Source organism: Mobula birostris, chromosome 17, assembly GCF_030028105.1.
Source record: "Mobula birostris isolate sMobBir1 chromosome 17, sMobBir1.hap1, whole genome shotgun sequence".
Taxonomy (NCBI): Eukaryota; Metazoa; Chordata; class Chondrichthyes; order Myliobatiformes; family Myliobatidae; genus Mobula; species Mobula birostris.
The window spans coordinates 57,539,283-57,554,502 of record NC_092386.1 but is presented as its reverse complement, the minus strand read 5'-3'; the positions used below and the strand labels follow the sequence as shown (position 1 = coordinate 57,554,502).

The 15,220-nt window shown below is 36.3% G+C and overlaps 1 protein-coding gene across 1 annotated transcript in view; it reads right to left on the bottom strand.

Moving 5' to 3' along the window:
- plaa (phospholipase A2-activating protein) overlaps positions 1-15,220 on the bottom strand; it is a 54,135-nt gene that overhangs the window by 6,405 nt on the left and 32,510 nt on the right. The window contains exons 6-13 of the mRNA XM_072281773.1: positions 11,638-11,805; positions 10,781-10,916; positions 9,902-10,071; positions 5,510-5,667; positions 4,578-4,797; positions 2,292-2,360; positions 667-738; positions 110-226 (exon numbers count right to left, since the gene is read on the bottom strand). Coding sequence (XP_072137874.1) covers positions 110-226; positions 667-738; positions 2,292-2,360; positions 4,578-4,797; positions 5,510-5,667; positions 9,902-10,071; positions 10,781-10,916; positions 11,638-11,805 — 1,110 coding nt within the window. The remainder of the gene's footprint in view (positions 1-109; positions 227-666; positions 739-2,291; positions 2,361-4,577; positions 4,798-5,509; positions 5,668-9,901; positions 10,072-10,780; positions 10,917-11,637; positions 11,806-15,220) is intronic.

Sequence of the window (15,220 nt, the reverse complement as noted above, 5' to 3'; positions counted from 1 at the left end):
ATTAAAGTCACTTTATTACTAATAAAGTATACCAATACTTTGGGGGGATAATATGAAGAGCAAAATAACAAAAGCTTTGTTTCAATATAAGCAGAACAAGGGGTCTTACCTATTATCTGAATTGTATTAGCCTGATCAAACGTGACAGGATCTTTTTTGGGAAAGTAAGGGTTTCTGATGGCTGTTGTGAGTGCGCGACCATCAGCAGAAACATACGCATTTCCTCCTATGAACAATAATGTTTTTATAATGTAAAAGCAGCTTTCACAAGAATATTGCTGTTTCAGTCCTTGAGTACAACATATATTGTGGTCTGAGAATAATCCACAGAAAAGGAAAGTCCAAGCGTTCTAGACTACATGTTGAATATCTAATTATTTTTAAAATTCATCTCAAGCTAATAATCGTTAAATTTAAAGGCTAAAGGAACCCTATCCAAGTTTACAAAATTCTAAGAGTCACCAGAGAATGTTTTTGCCCTCAATTCAACATTGTATCACCTTGATCCATTCCCTATAGATTGAATTCACCTGCCATAAATGAATTATTTTGGTAATTAAGAGTTCTTGGAAAATAAATTATCAGATGCAATTTGTATGAAAAACTAAGTTAAATGATAAGTCAAAGAAACCTTTTTTTTTCCTAAATGCATTCTTAAAACTTTACCTGTAAATGGGTCACCTCCCGCAGAAGGATTAACACTAGATGTTACAGAACCAGGCACATAACGACCAGATCCTGTGATAGAAATAAACAATTAATATTATTTTAATATCGGTATGTATACAAGTTTACACAACTTTAAAAGTATTGAAATAGATATCAGCATCTGTCAAGTTTGTTTCATGTTTTTTAAGGAGTACTATGTCAGTACAAGAAGTTTTGCTGTGAATCTCAAATCCAGCATGGAGGAGCTAACCTAAGTGGCCCACAAAGATAGATGAAATGCAGATACACAAAAAATAACTGTTAGAATGCTATATGGATCAAACCATAAATATCAAGAGTGACGATACCCAAGCTGTCTCCATGTGTGGATGGAGTGGAGTTAAAGATCCTCACGAAAATGGAAATTGAATAAGACAAGAAACAGAGAACATAGAAACAGCAGTTGAACATGCATTCCCACAACCAATTACATCATGGCTCATCTTTACCTCCACCTCATTTTACTACCTTAACCTCAATACTGCTTAAAATATATAGCTAATCTCTTGCCACGCAAACCCAAAGAAATAAAGCTAAACAATTTTCTGAGATAAAAACAATCAAATTTTGGGATAAAGAAAAAGGATATACAATTGTATCAGCTGAATTAATCAGTCTGATGGCCTGGTGGAAGAAGCTGTCCCGGAGCCTGTTGTTTCTGGCTTTTGTGCTGCGGTACCGCTTCCCGGATAGTAGCAACTAGAACCGTTTGTGGCTGGGGTGACTTGGGTCCCCAATGATCCCTCTGGCCCTTTTTACACACCTGTCTCTGTAAACGTCCTGAATAGTGGGATGTTCACGTCTACAGATGCCCTGGGCTGACGCACCACTCTCTTCAGTCCTGCGATTGAGGGAAGTACAGTTCCCATACCAGACAGTGATGCAGCCAGTCAGGATGCTCTCAATTGTGCCACTGTAGAAAGTTCTTAGGATTTGGCAATCCATATCAAACTTCTTCAACCGTCTGAGGTGAAAGAGGCGCTGTTGTGCTTTTTCACCACAAAGCTGGTATGTTCAGACCACGTGTAATGTGTATATCAAGGAATCTAAAGCTGTTCATCCTCTCAGCCTCAGATCCATTGAAGCCTGTCTCCATTCCTCCTGTAGTCCACAAACAGCTCCTTTGAGGGAGAGGCTGTTTTCTTGACACCACTGTGTCAGGGTGATGACTTCTTCTCTGAAGGCTGCATCATTATTTGAGATTAGGCCAATCAATGTAGAGTTGTCAGAAAATTTAATTAGCAGATTGGAGCTGTGGATGGTGACACAATCATAGGTATACAGAGTGTAAAGGAGGGGGCTTAGGACACAGCCCTGAGGGACACCTGTGTTGAGGGTCAGAGGGGCAGAGGTGAGGGAGCCCACTTTTATCACCTGCCGGCGATCCGACAGGAAGCTAATAATCGAAACAGAATTACCTACTGAAATCACTGTAATACGAATAACCAAATTCAGGTTAAGGGTTCATAAATATCGGTGGACATTTTAGTATTTGTCAGTGCTAAAAATTATCAAAATGTTTAATTAAAACTCAAGTTTATGAGTTGATTTATTCAAAGGCACTTCCTAAAGTTAAACAATACCTGTGAAAGGATCCACTTCATTTGTGCCACCTGTTCCCATTCCACTTCCTGGTATGTAACGTCCTGAACCTGAAAAGTATCAAAATGTTATTGAAATGTCAAGCTTTCACTAATCAATTACAAAAAAGACTTATGATCAAGTGGAAAAAAGGAGACAGAAAAAGGGAACTGAACTTTCACTGTGTTAAAATTAACAACATAACTCATACAAATATTGTATATACAACATATTTTTAAGCTAAATACTTATTAACTTTAATAGAGTTAATAAGGAAATGTTTCAATTGCAAAAGGCATCAGTAAGCAGAAAAAAGTTTTCAAGCTACATGCAAAATGCACGGTCAAAGAGAAAATATTTTTTCTCTACATAATGAATTGACATGATCTGAAATACGCTCACTGTCTGGTAAGATGCTAAAAGTAGATCCATAGCAAAAAGCCCCAAGGACATAGGAAAGCTTAAAGGTCGTCTGGAGTCTCCTTTTGTATCATTCTAAAAATTTCAGAATTTTAAGCTGCAATGTTTGTATGTCACCCTCTTCAGAAATTATGCATGATCCATTTCTCAGCATCCAAATCTATACCCTTGTTATAACATTAACAAAGTAGAATATACTATAAAACATTGCAGCTCAGGACAGGTCCTCCAACTCACAATGTATGTGCCAAACAAGATGCCAATTTAGATTAATCCCATCTTCCTGCACATTGGTCCATATCCCTTGGTTGGTCATGTGCCTGTTTACACGCCTCTTAAATGTTGCCATTGTAGCAGCAGGCAGAAAAAACTTATGTTAAGTTCTGATGAGCTGAAATCTGAAATGCTGACACCAATGCATCTAGAGAATTCAAATATAGATTAGATGAAAGGAAAAGGCTTACAATATTGTCAAAAGGGCAATAAGCCCAGCCAGAAAATTTCATATTTCAGCAAAAGTAGTCAGTGAGAAACAAAAAAAAGCTTAAAAAGCTTCTAGATATCTAAAATGGAAATGATTAATTAACGGTGATGCAAGTCTCTTGTAACCTGAAAGTATTAGGAATAAAAGAATTGGCAAATAAATTTTAAAAATAACTTTCCACAACTTCATAGAAGATGTGGAAATCTACTCAGAATTATGGAAAACTATGGATCTAGCAATAAATCCACAACATCTGATGAATTCCCATACTTGGGTTTTTGAAGGGAATTACTACTGAGGTGGTAGATGCACACGTTGTCATCTTCCACAATTCCATTGATTTAGTAATGGTTCCCATAGATTAGAGAATAGCAACTGTAACACTACAACGTAAGAAGGGACAGAGGGAAAAATGCAGGAAAATACAGAACAGACCTTGGTAAAGAAAATGCTGAACAAAACAAGTGATACCATACATGGCATAATATACTTATATAAAATGCATTGGGATTTTCATTAATTTTGCCTGCCAGTGATACTTCATGAACCCTCTTTCAACTATGACTCTGTAACTGCAGAAATATATGCTCATGATCACACACACTCACGGTACTAGTGCGTCATTCACCCATTTCCTTGAAAGGCCCTAGTGTAGAAATATCTGTTCCACACCTTCTATTTATTCCAGCAAGAAATTTTGAACTGGCACATTGAGCTTGTACATACAAGTCCCGAAATCATGGATATCTGATTCTATCATTGCATTCGCAACTGCATTCTCAATGGAGCTTGGACTCACTGAGATCACCAAGCAGTTTTATGTCAGGAAGCCTCAAAGATCCTGTGCCAGGTTGGACCCAGGGCAATTAAAATTAAAACCAATTGTTCATATTGAGTACATTCCATTAACCTTTTATAGCACAAATTATTGTTTCAAATCTGTAAAAATATTTCTAAAAGCATTCTCAAAAACTTCCCAAAAGTTTACAGCACCATTAAAAAAATATACTTAAAAATGTATGGAAGTTTAAAAACCATTCTGGTATGCTTTTAAACCACAACAGTACAGCAGATTACGCTACCTTTGGACAAGTACCCTGGAATGATCACTCACTTGCATTACCCTTGTACGCATGGTTGAGGATCTTGTGAAATGTTTCCATTGCCAACTCTGTAATTAAGTCAGACCTTCAGCACTTGCACCAAATGGGCTGGTGGTAGTATAGAATGGAAAATGGTAGTGGATCAAAACACAGGGTACAGGCTAGTTAAGGTATGAACTATTACATCTTTCACAATGAAACCAGAGTATTGTGCATTCATTTATTGCATATGAAATACAAACTAATATAGGTAATACTTTTAGTACGTTAACCTCACTAACCTGTGAAAGGGTCAGAGAATCCAGTGCCTGTCGATCCTAATGTATGACCTTTTGTATTCTCAATAATGAAATTCGCAACCTGATCTAGGAACATTGGGTTCAGGTCATTCTTTTGCAAGAAGTTGTGCGCAACAAGCCATGGATCTTCAGTAACATTGTATGGCAGTTTCATTGAAGGTCCACCCTCATTAATATCAATGGTAAATACATAATCAAATTCCTAATATGGGGAGAAAAATACAAAACATTCTTAATGTTTAGTGTCATTTAGGACTCGGACTAGTTACCTTCAAAAAAAAAAAATAGATTCATTGATAGCTTTATGTAAAGATAGACCCAAAGAATATCAATTTTGATAGAGAACACTAAAGGCAATGTACGGCACAGTGTATTATTAAAGCTTCTTGTCTAGTAAATAAAAGAGTGGACAGTCACGAGAATTAAGTATGTAGGTTTATCACCATTTTACTCAACTATGGGTGACATGGTGCTTGTGAGGTTAAAGAACACTCTTGGAGATGTGCACATATGTATGTGCATATGGCAAAAACGGTTGTAAACTAGATACACTGAAGAACAATGTGATTAAATCAGTTGCAGAGAATTGGAAGGCTATACAAGTAATTGCTTGTTCAATATTTTGTTCATCCAAAGAGGGTGAATTTAGCCAAGAACTGATACTTGGCTGCTACTGTCACCATAAATACAACATAAGCAGAGAGTGTTCTTGAATGCCCCAGAAACCAACAAAATAGTGATGTCAAATATCTGTATGACAGACATTTTGACTTTAATTACTTATTTTAATATCCTAACACAAATGAAACCATAACATACTTGCAAATGTAAGTGAATTTACATTGTTTTTTATCATAGAGTAGACTATCATCTTAGATATAAGCACAAGTGTGTCAGATGATCCTTAAACATACCTTGCCTTCATAAAGAACTTTGCCTGAGGACTTCTGGGTTCCTCCTGATGAACCCACTACATCACCTATCTTTATCCATCGCCCATCAACAACACTCCACTGATAAGCCTGAACAGCATCTCCAACTCTGATTAGTCGTGTTTGACCTTCCTTTGTGCCTGAAAAAAGGGTAAAAAAAAAGTTCAAAAACCAAAGAATATGGTCAAAAGATGACCTAATTCTTGTGTTTAAGTTTGGTTTAAAACACAAGGTAATTTTCCAACTAGGTAGTTTGTATCTTTAGAACCACACTTTAAGAATGAGTAAAATTACCTGGTCAGATGCAAGAGAGATTATCATCTCCCTCTCAGTTCTTATAGATTATTTTCTTTTGAAGCAAAGAAAAGTAGTAACCATCTAGTTTGCATAATGAAACTGGCAGGCTTGGAAAATAAGTCCAGAAATAGCCAGGATTCCCTTCTTTTCTTTGGGACACTATGCCACCCAACTGGGACAGGAGACTGTTGCCGAACAGTTTATTACTAGCATCAGCCATGTGCACTTGTGTGGCCATCGGACATGAAACAAGTTTTTAAATAGCAACAGTTGCATGTGATGGTGTTCAAAACAGCAGTGTTTTTTGTCACCATAGTTGATGAGAAATAAGCAGTAAGACAATTCAGAACAGTTTTGCTCACTGCAGTTTCAAGCATTCAGGCTTGGAGATGCCAGAAACAGCTGGCAGTAAAAATGAGATGCTTTCACTAGTTCAACAAGTTAACAATTACAAAGTATTTGAAGGTATTGACAATTATCTTGAATTTTACAATGAAAGTGAAGATTTGGAGCATATGCAATCATCAAAAGCATTGTAGGAAGGCAGTCCATTATCTGCACTAGGTGTCTGCGCTGATTTTGATCATTCATAGTCAATCAAAAGAAGCCAGCATTCACTAGATAAATTCCTCCATCGACAACTATTAGGAACTCATACATAGCTTCACAGTACTGTAGTAATATTGGTGGTGTTCTGATCTGTTCTGTTTCTCATGTAAATACATAACTTGTTACTATGTAAAATAGTAGTTTGTCTTTTTCATACTTTATTTTAAACTATTTTCATGAAACCTTAGCTAACGGGGGAGCTGCTTAATTGGGCCAAAATGTACTGGTCCTCATGTGTCCCAATTAACTGGAAACCATGTACTTCCTCATGTTGTCTTGCAGAGGCCCCCAACCTTTTTTGCACCACGGACCGGTTTAACATTGACAATATTCTTGCGGACCGGCCGACCCGGGGTGGGGGTGGCGGGGGGGGGTGTTCAAGTAGGGTTAAATTCACCTCAATATGTCTTTTACAGTTAGGGTTGCCAACTTTCTCACTCCCAAATAAGGGACAAAAGTAGCAGTCAAATCTCGGGACACTTTACCCCAGGAAAGACTACCATGACCATGAAGCCTTGTGCAGGCACCTGTGTGCGCATGTGTGACGTGCGCATATTATGTGTGCATGCGCGTACGTGCCGATTTTTTTTCCCCACAAATCGGTTTTGCCTTCATCTTCCTGACTATACTGTACATACATTATTTCTACTTTATATAGGCTGTGTATTTATCATAACATTCCTGCTTTTACTACATGTTAGTGTTACTTATTTTCGGTTTTATTTGTTATTTGGTATGATTTGTTAGGTTATTTTTTAGGTCCGGGAACGCTCAAAAAGTTTTCCCATTTAAATTTATGGTAATTGCTTCTTCGCTTCACACCACTTTGGCACGAAAGGTTTCATAGGAACGCTCTACCTTAGTGGGGGAAATAGGGGACAAGGGCGGTCCCGTATGGGACAAACCAATTTAGCCCAATATACGGGATGTCCCAGCTAATACGGGACAGTTGGCAACCCTATGTTCAAGTTCAACAGTGCATGACAGGGAATGAGGAAAGGTGCAGCTGACTCATATCATTTCCTCACGGCCTGGTAGCAAATGCTTTGCAGCCCAGTGGTTGGGGACCGCTGTTGTATTGCACCTGCCACTTCATTGCCCAGCCTCGTAACCTGTCCAAGTCCTTCTGCAGACTCCTTGCTTCCTCCGTACTAACTGCCATCCATCTACCTCTGTATCATTTGCAAAACTGTCCTCAATTACATCAATTCTGTCATTAGATCATTAAGATATAATGTGAAAAGTAGCACACCAAACACTGACCCCTGGGGAAAACATCTAGCTAGTCACCAGCAGCCAATCAGAGAAGGCTCCATTTATTTCCACTCCTCTCTTCCAGTCAGCCAACCTTTTATCTATGACAAGTACATCCAGCATCACATATCCACATGAGAGTATTGTGCAGTCTTAACCAAGATAAATATTTCAAGGTGTTTTACAAAAAAAGACCAACTTGATTATGTGAGTGCTATCTAACAAAGAGAAATTAGTTTGAATGGACTTAGTGTTTTTCCAAACTTTAGAAGTATTATAAAATTGAATAAAATACTTAAAATTCATTGAGCCATTCAGTTAAGTTATTTTACCTTTTAAAGTTTAAATTATCAACATAACGTTTTAGTCATTTAGGACTTGCGTAAAACATTTTCAAAGCACGGAAGTTTACTTGAACTTATTCATTGATGCAATAGATTGATTTTGGTCACAAAGAGAATGAAATATGAGCAAAGATGATATAATGGAATTGAGGCAGATGAGCTGAAAAGTACTGAATTTACAGCAGGTTCAAGACTTTTTTTCAGTTCTTATATGATTTATTTATGTTTTATTTTCAGTCCCACAATAATAATATGCTCTGAACAAAATATATTTTAGTGAATTCATAAAGCTTACAGAGTAAGTGATATTAATTTTGAATGTATATGTAAATAAAGAAGTTTTGTATTTAAAAAGATGATAAAACACATAAAACTTGATACTGAGTATTAATTCAAACAAGAAACAGACTTTAGTTTTTATTGTAAATTGCAAGCAGTAAACTGAAGTTAAAAGTTCACAAACTAAGAGCTATAGTGAGCCAAGCATTAAGACAGTGAGGTTGTGTTAATTGGTCTGCCTCAAACCAGGCAACATGGGCTAAATTATTCGCACCATTGTGGCCAGAGTTCACGTTGGCAGACCAGGCTGATGTTTTCACTTGGTATATCAAACATAGTCAAAGGTATAGGCAATCAATAGTTTTTGTGTACTCAGGATATTTGTGTGCTCAGGGACAGCCCTAAACATTAATTTGGGTGGCTTTCCATTGTCGGAAGTTTTTAAGAATATCAGTGCTAATTATTTTTTTTTTTTTTTTTTTTTTTTTACAAACAAAGGCATTTGAACCTTCAGAGGTGTTTCATCAGATAGAATGTGCTTCTACTGTAAATATGTATCTCAAAGAAACCAATTGTCAACCCACAGTACTGAAGTAAACAATGTCATAGCAGCTATTGAAATTGTATTAAATCACCTAGGGTTAACATTGATCTTAAGGGTATAAAAAAAAATGTGATATACTTTGAGGTTATGAGCCTCTACGAAGAGCGTCTTGATGATGACTGCCTGTTGTGATGAATAAGAACTTCTATATCACCAGCCTCAGTGCCTCTCCAATGACGATAATCACAGTCACAACTTATTCCATAAATACATGAATATATCATATAATTTATACCATGAACAAGAAGTTGAAATATCAAAATCAAAAACCTGTTCAAAGAGCTGACAGTAATATTCTTTCATCATGACTTTTATGATGTATCATGTGAATAATGCAGATGACACCACCAGATATGGAATGTATTTTAGCTTTTCAGTCAGCAACATATAGAATACCTTTGGGACTCCCTGTTGAATCAAGAGGCGGTGAGGGAGATCAAATGTGTGCTTATCTCATATCCAAATACATCTCTATTTTTGCACTGCAATATTCAGACACAACAATGCTCACAGGGAAGTCCAGAACACTGTAATATATTCAATATAGCTAGCCTGCAGGTATCTATGGAATTGCCTTCTGTCTGCCAATGGAATTCAGCCTCCTATATCCGTGGGTGTCTAGGCTTTAATTATAGTATTTGTATATTTAAGGGTATTTCAATCACAATTCATATATTTGTACATTAGTGATTAACAAGAATAAATTCTATAAAAAGAAATTGTAAATACTACACATCAGTGTTAAGAAAATACAAAAAAAAAAATCACAACAGCTGTAAAATGTCCATCCTGCAAGTTTTAGTAGGAAAGATTAAATGCTTATCTTCACCTAAGAATATCTGAAACAGAAATAAGGCCTTGAATATTACTTTTTCTATTCTGCAAACAAGAAAAATTTTACTAGATTTAAATGTAGATTTCAGCACATTATAAAACAACCTTCCAATTTTAATCAAGTTTTAAAAAGGAGAAATATATATCACATACCAGGTTCATTAAGATGTTCTTTCCCTGGGAGATCACTGATATTTATATCCCCTAGATCTCCAGTCTTAGAGTCTATAGTTGCGCTGGACAACTCATTCTCAAAAGTTTGGATCTCTTCTGCAGAGGCCATTCGTTCATCAGCTTCAGTAAATACTCTTATTACACCATCACTACAACAGAAGTTCATCAGCAAACATAAATGAGTCAAGCTATCTTTAGTGCATTATAACATCTTGTATCATTTTACACAGCTGTATTCAGGAAAAATAGACACCATATAATATGAAGAGGCATTGACCAAAAAGGCAAGAGTTTAGGGCAGCTTAAAGGAAGGGGAAAGAAATGGATTTAAAGACAGAATTGGAGAATTGGGTATTAAACATTACAGGCAGGGGCTTTGCTGCCCGTGTGACAAAATACGTATCAAGAGGAGTCCAGATGGAATAATTACGCACAGTTGTATAAGAGGAAGCTGAGTCAGGATGTTGTCTTAATTTGAACAAAAGAACAATAAATCAGAAACAAAAAGGTATTTTATATTATTTATTCAATTTTTTTGTAAGCATGTGTCCATCAGCAATTCAATAACTACTTCAGATCCTGAAAAAAACTGATTTACACTACACTTTGCAAATGGCAGGACTTAATAAGGAGTTTGCATGTCCTCCCTGTGAATGTGTGGGTTTCCTCTGGGCACTCCACTTTCCTCCTACAGTCCGAAGGCATACATACTAGTTAATAGTTAATTAGTCATTATAGATTGTACTAGGATCAGGCTAGAGTTAAATCAGTGGGTTGCTAGGCGATGAAGGCTCATTGGGTGGGGAGGGCCAGTTTGGCACTACATCTCGCTAAAATAAAATAATGCTGCAAATTTACCTTGAACCTACAACAACATCACTGTTATCCAGAACACAGCAGGACCAAACAGACTGAGCTGGAAGTCTGATAGTTTGAGTACATTCTCCATTCTTCCAAATTCTTAAGGATCGATCCTCCCCTGTGGTAATAAAATCTGAAAACGAGGAGACCAAGCAATCAGAGAAAAGTAAAGTAGCGTACACAAAAAAAATTACCCACAAAAAGGCTGTAATTTGATGAAGAAACACACATGTAATTTACAAGACGTGAATAAATGCAGTCAGTAAAAGGCAAATCCAATGACATTTAGAAACAGATTAACTATACAATTTAGTATAAAATGGTTAACATAATTAATAATGGATTTGAACTAAAATAGATATTTTTAATCACTTGCTCAATTCTCGCACTAAGCTCCTATATGACTAACTGATCTTTGAATGAATCACCAATCATAGAATTTGTCCAAATTCTGCAATACATCTACCAAATCTCATTTGACTCTCAAATACTACCACTTATAGAAAACTCAAGGAGTGATAAAGACATGTATTTCATTTTTCCATCTGTAATATAATTATGTACTGTTACTTAAAAATATGCTTCTATGCCAAAAAGCATCTTCCATTTTATGGCACAAGGAAGATTTTCATTTATAAGATTCCCTCTCCAGAATAAAACAAGAATATGCCCAAAGCACCAAGAGAGTCTATAAGACAAACATTTACACACTATTCCATCTAGTCAGGCTTAACACAAATGCAGGTGTCAGCAATTTAAAACATTTCATGCTCTTGCCAATTGTTGCAATCTATACATTAAATTTAAATGCATCAAATATATCATAAAGAAAGAAGAATGTTAGAAATGCTTACCTTTTCCATTTGGGAAGACTGATAAGCTGTAGATATAATTTGTATGTCCATAATAAATCTGCAAACACTGCCCAGTAATTTGCCATCGTCGAACAGTGGCATCGTTACTGCAAGACAGGAACTCTAGTTCATTCAAAATGGCCAGTCCTCTAACACAGTCGTTATGACCTAAAAAAGGCCAAAGTTAATAATAAAAAAACAAAATTGAAATAAACCTATTAGCAATTGTATTAAAAATATAATCTTATGAAATATTTCATCTTGCTAATCAGGTGACATGCAAAGTTACAAATTACCCATAAAAACAATGGATAAAAACATAGGAAACATAGGATGTATTTGGAAACCAAATACATCTTACTTGATAGAACATGCCCTCTCTTACCCCTATCTTTCATCCTAATTTAACCATCAGCATAGCCTTCTATTTTCTTTATCCTTGCCCATTTCCCTGTTTAGCAACAATGTCTCAACACAAATTAAGCTTAATATTACTCTAATATTAAGGTAGATGACAGATCTCTTGGTCAAAGAGGTTTTAAGCAAAAGCAAGGAAGACAGGCACAAAGATTTAACAGTAGAGTATGGTGATCAAAAACTCTTATGTTAGAACAACTGAATTCAGCTATGGAAAACCGTTCCTTATTTGGTTCATATCTTTTATTTGCTTGACTTCTGGTGAGATGGCCCCAGCGACCAATGGCAACATCTTGTAAACAGTTTACAAATCTACTGAATATTCTTCTTCTAAATAAACTTTTATTCCTTCTGAACTGCGATTGACTGCACCTTGCAATTTCCCTTTCATGAATGCATTTTTGGGCCAAATGAATGAACTGGCTATTTTGTAAACTCCTCGGTGATTTGGCATGGAGTACAGCTACGTCTATCGCTGAGTGTATACACCGCATTGATTGCTAATAATGGAACACAAACCTGTGGTCGGCTCCATTACTCCATGCCAATTAAAGCATCAACCAAGATTAAAATCGAAGAGGATGAGGGTGGAAAACGAACGGGTGTTCAGTGCCATCTGAATGCATTTGACAGATCTCTCTCTTGGTTCTGCTGCCAGAAGATACAAGAGTCTTAGGTCCCACGCTGCAAGGTTCAATCGCCTCAGCAATTCATGGCTGGGGACTCACTTTTGGGGACTCTGCAGTTTGATGCTTAAAGTTCTATGTGTTATTTGTTTTTTTTTTGTTGTTTGTGTGATTTGTTCTTTTTTTTAACGATTGTTTGATGGTCTTGTGTGTTTTTTTTTCTTTAAATGGGTTCTATGGCATTTCTTTGTTTTTCAGCTGCCTGCAAGGACAAGTTTCAAGATTGAATACTGTATACATACTTTGATAATAAATGTACTTTCAACTTCAAATCTCTTCCAATGGGGTTAGAAGAGATTCAAGTAAAAGATATGAACCACATCATAGTGGATTTTGAAAAAGAGGAAAGAAACTTTAAAATACAAACTGCTGCTTCTCCTGGATAGGAAGCACAGGGCTTTTGACAAATGTTTTTCACAAAGTGTGGATACTTGTTGGTGATCTCACATTTATGAAGGGCAGAACAAGGAATGCTGACAAGAAATTTAATATAATAGTCAAGTCCATAGAAGTAGATGATCCAAGAGAAGGATATAAAGTATTATCACAGAAGCACAAGTACATGAACCTAATGAGCATATAAATGCCTGCACAAAGCTGTTTGGTATTAAATATATAAACAAGGATTCAAACTTTCCAGGACAACATCAAAGAAATGTGACAGAAACAAGGAGGCTATTATATTAAGTATTGGATATCAAAGATATAAAAATATTGAGAATTTTAAAACTGAAGTATTGCTTGAATAAGAACGACTGCATATTAAAGCTATGGGAATCACGTAAAAAGTATCAAGTACAGGAAAAAATTTTGAGGTAACAGATCAGCCATGATGAGACTGATTCGTTAGCAGGTATAAGGGGTTAAATAACCAACTCCTACTGCTATTTTTAATGTAGAATCATAAACAGTACAACACAAAAAGGCAACCTTCAGCCCACACAGTCACTATGAACCATTAACCACCTATTTATTAATCCCTTGTTTATCCCGTTTTTAAAAAGAACTCTTGCTTTTATGTATTTTCTCAACTCACTGTGGTAGCATATCCGACATTTTCACTACACCATAGATACAAAGGCTTTATAATTAACTATTTGATTTACTTGATTGCCATAACAATTATTAAATATTTCTGTACATTCCCAAAATTGTAAATGCTCTCCATATAAATGCTATTCAATTTTTCTCTTTTCAGGAGAAAAGGAAGACAATATAGTCATCATTTCCAGACAAATTCATAATGAGGACTCCATATTCTCCACCCCCGCATCCCCAACCCTTATAAAACTATTTGCAACTAACCCAGTATTTCTCTACCTCTTTCCATAATACCCTGATTAAAACTGTGGACAAGCAAAAATAAAAGTACTCAATACATTTAAATACTGTACCGTACTGTCCCTTTAAGTTTATTTTGTTTATCTTTAACCCCATTTTTGATTGTTCTGTCCTATGAATACTTTTAATGTACAGTACATTGTGTTTTATAATATGAATAATAGTTTGTTCTGCCCAATTAGAATATCTATTGTCCACTAGACACCTGTCTGATTCAGTGACAAGAGTAACAAACAACAGAATTTTACCATCTAAGAAGTAATTTCGCTCATTCAGAAGAATGTTGAAAATTGGAACTTACTTTAAGATAAGGTTTTAATAAGTGATGAAGTTGCTGAGGGCATTAACAATATCTTTGTGCCTCTCTAGCCACAAGTAAAATCCCAGAAGACTGGTGCATAGCTCATGTTGTTCCATTATTCAAGAAGGGAAACAAGGATAATCCTGGGAACTATAGACCAATGAGTCTCACATCAGTAGTGGGGAAGTTACTATAGAGGATTCTTAGGAATATGATTTACGAGCAATTGGAAAACCATGGTCCAATTAGGATGGCTTTGAGGGAACACGTCATGTCTTACTAACTTGACTGAGTTTTTTTGGAGGAAGTAACAAATGTGATTGATGGAAATAGTTATGGATGTTGTCTCTACATGCATTAGACAAGGTCCCTCAAGGTTCACCCAGATTAAGATCATTAAGACCCATGGTGAATTGGCTACTTGGATTCAGAATTGGCTTGCCCATAGAAGACAGAGTAGTGGTCCACAGATTTATTCTGGCTGGAGGTGTTTTGCAGAATTCAGAACTGGTTCCTTGCCATTTGTGATATATATAAATGACCTGAACGAAGATGTAAATGGGTGGGTTAACAAGTTTGCAGATGATATGAAGATTGGTGGAGTTGTGAGTAGCGTAGAAGACTGGCAAAGGATATGGTGGGATATGCATCAATTGTGGATATGGGTAGAGAAATGGCAGATGGAGTTTAAACTGGCCAAATGTGAAGTGCTGCACTTTGGGAGTTTAAGTGTAAAGGTATACAACACTGTTAATTGCAGGACCCAGAGGGATCTTGGGGTCCAGGTTCATTTCTCCCAGAAAGTGGCTAAATCAGTTCTTAAAGAAGGCATATGTCA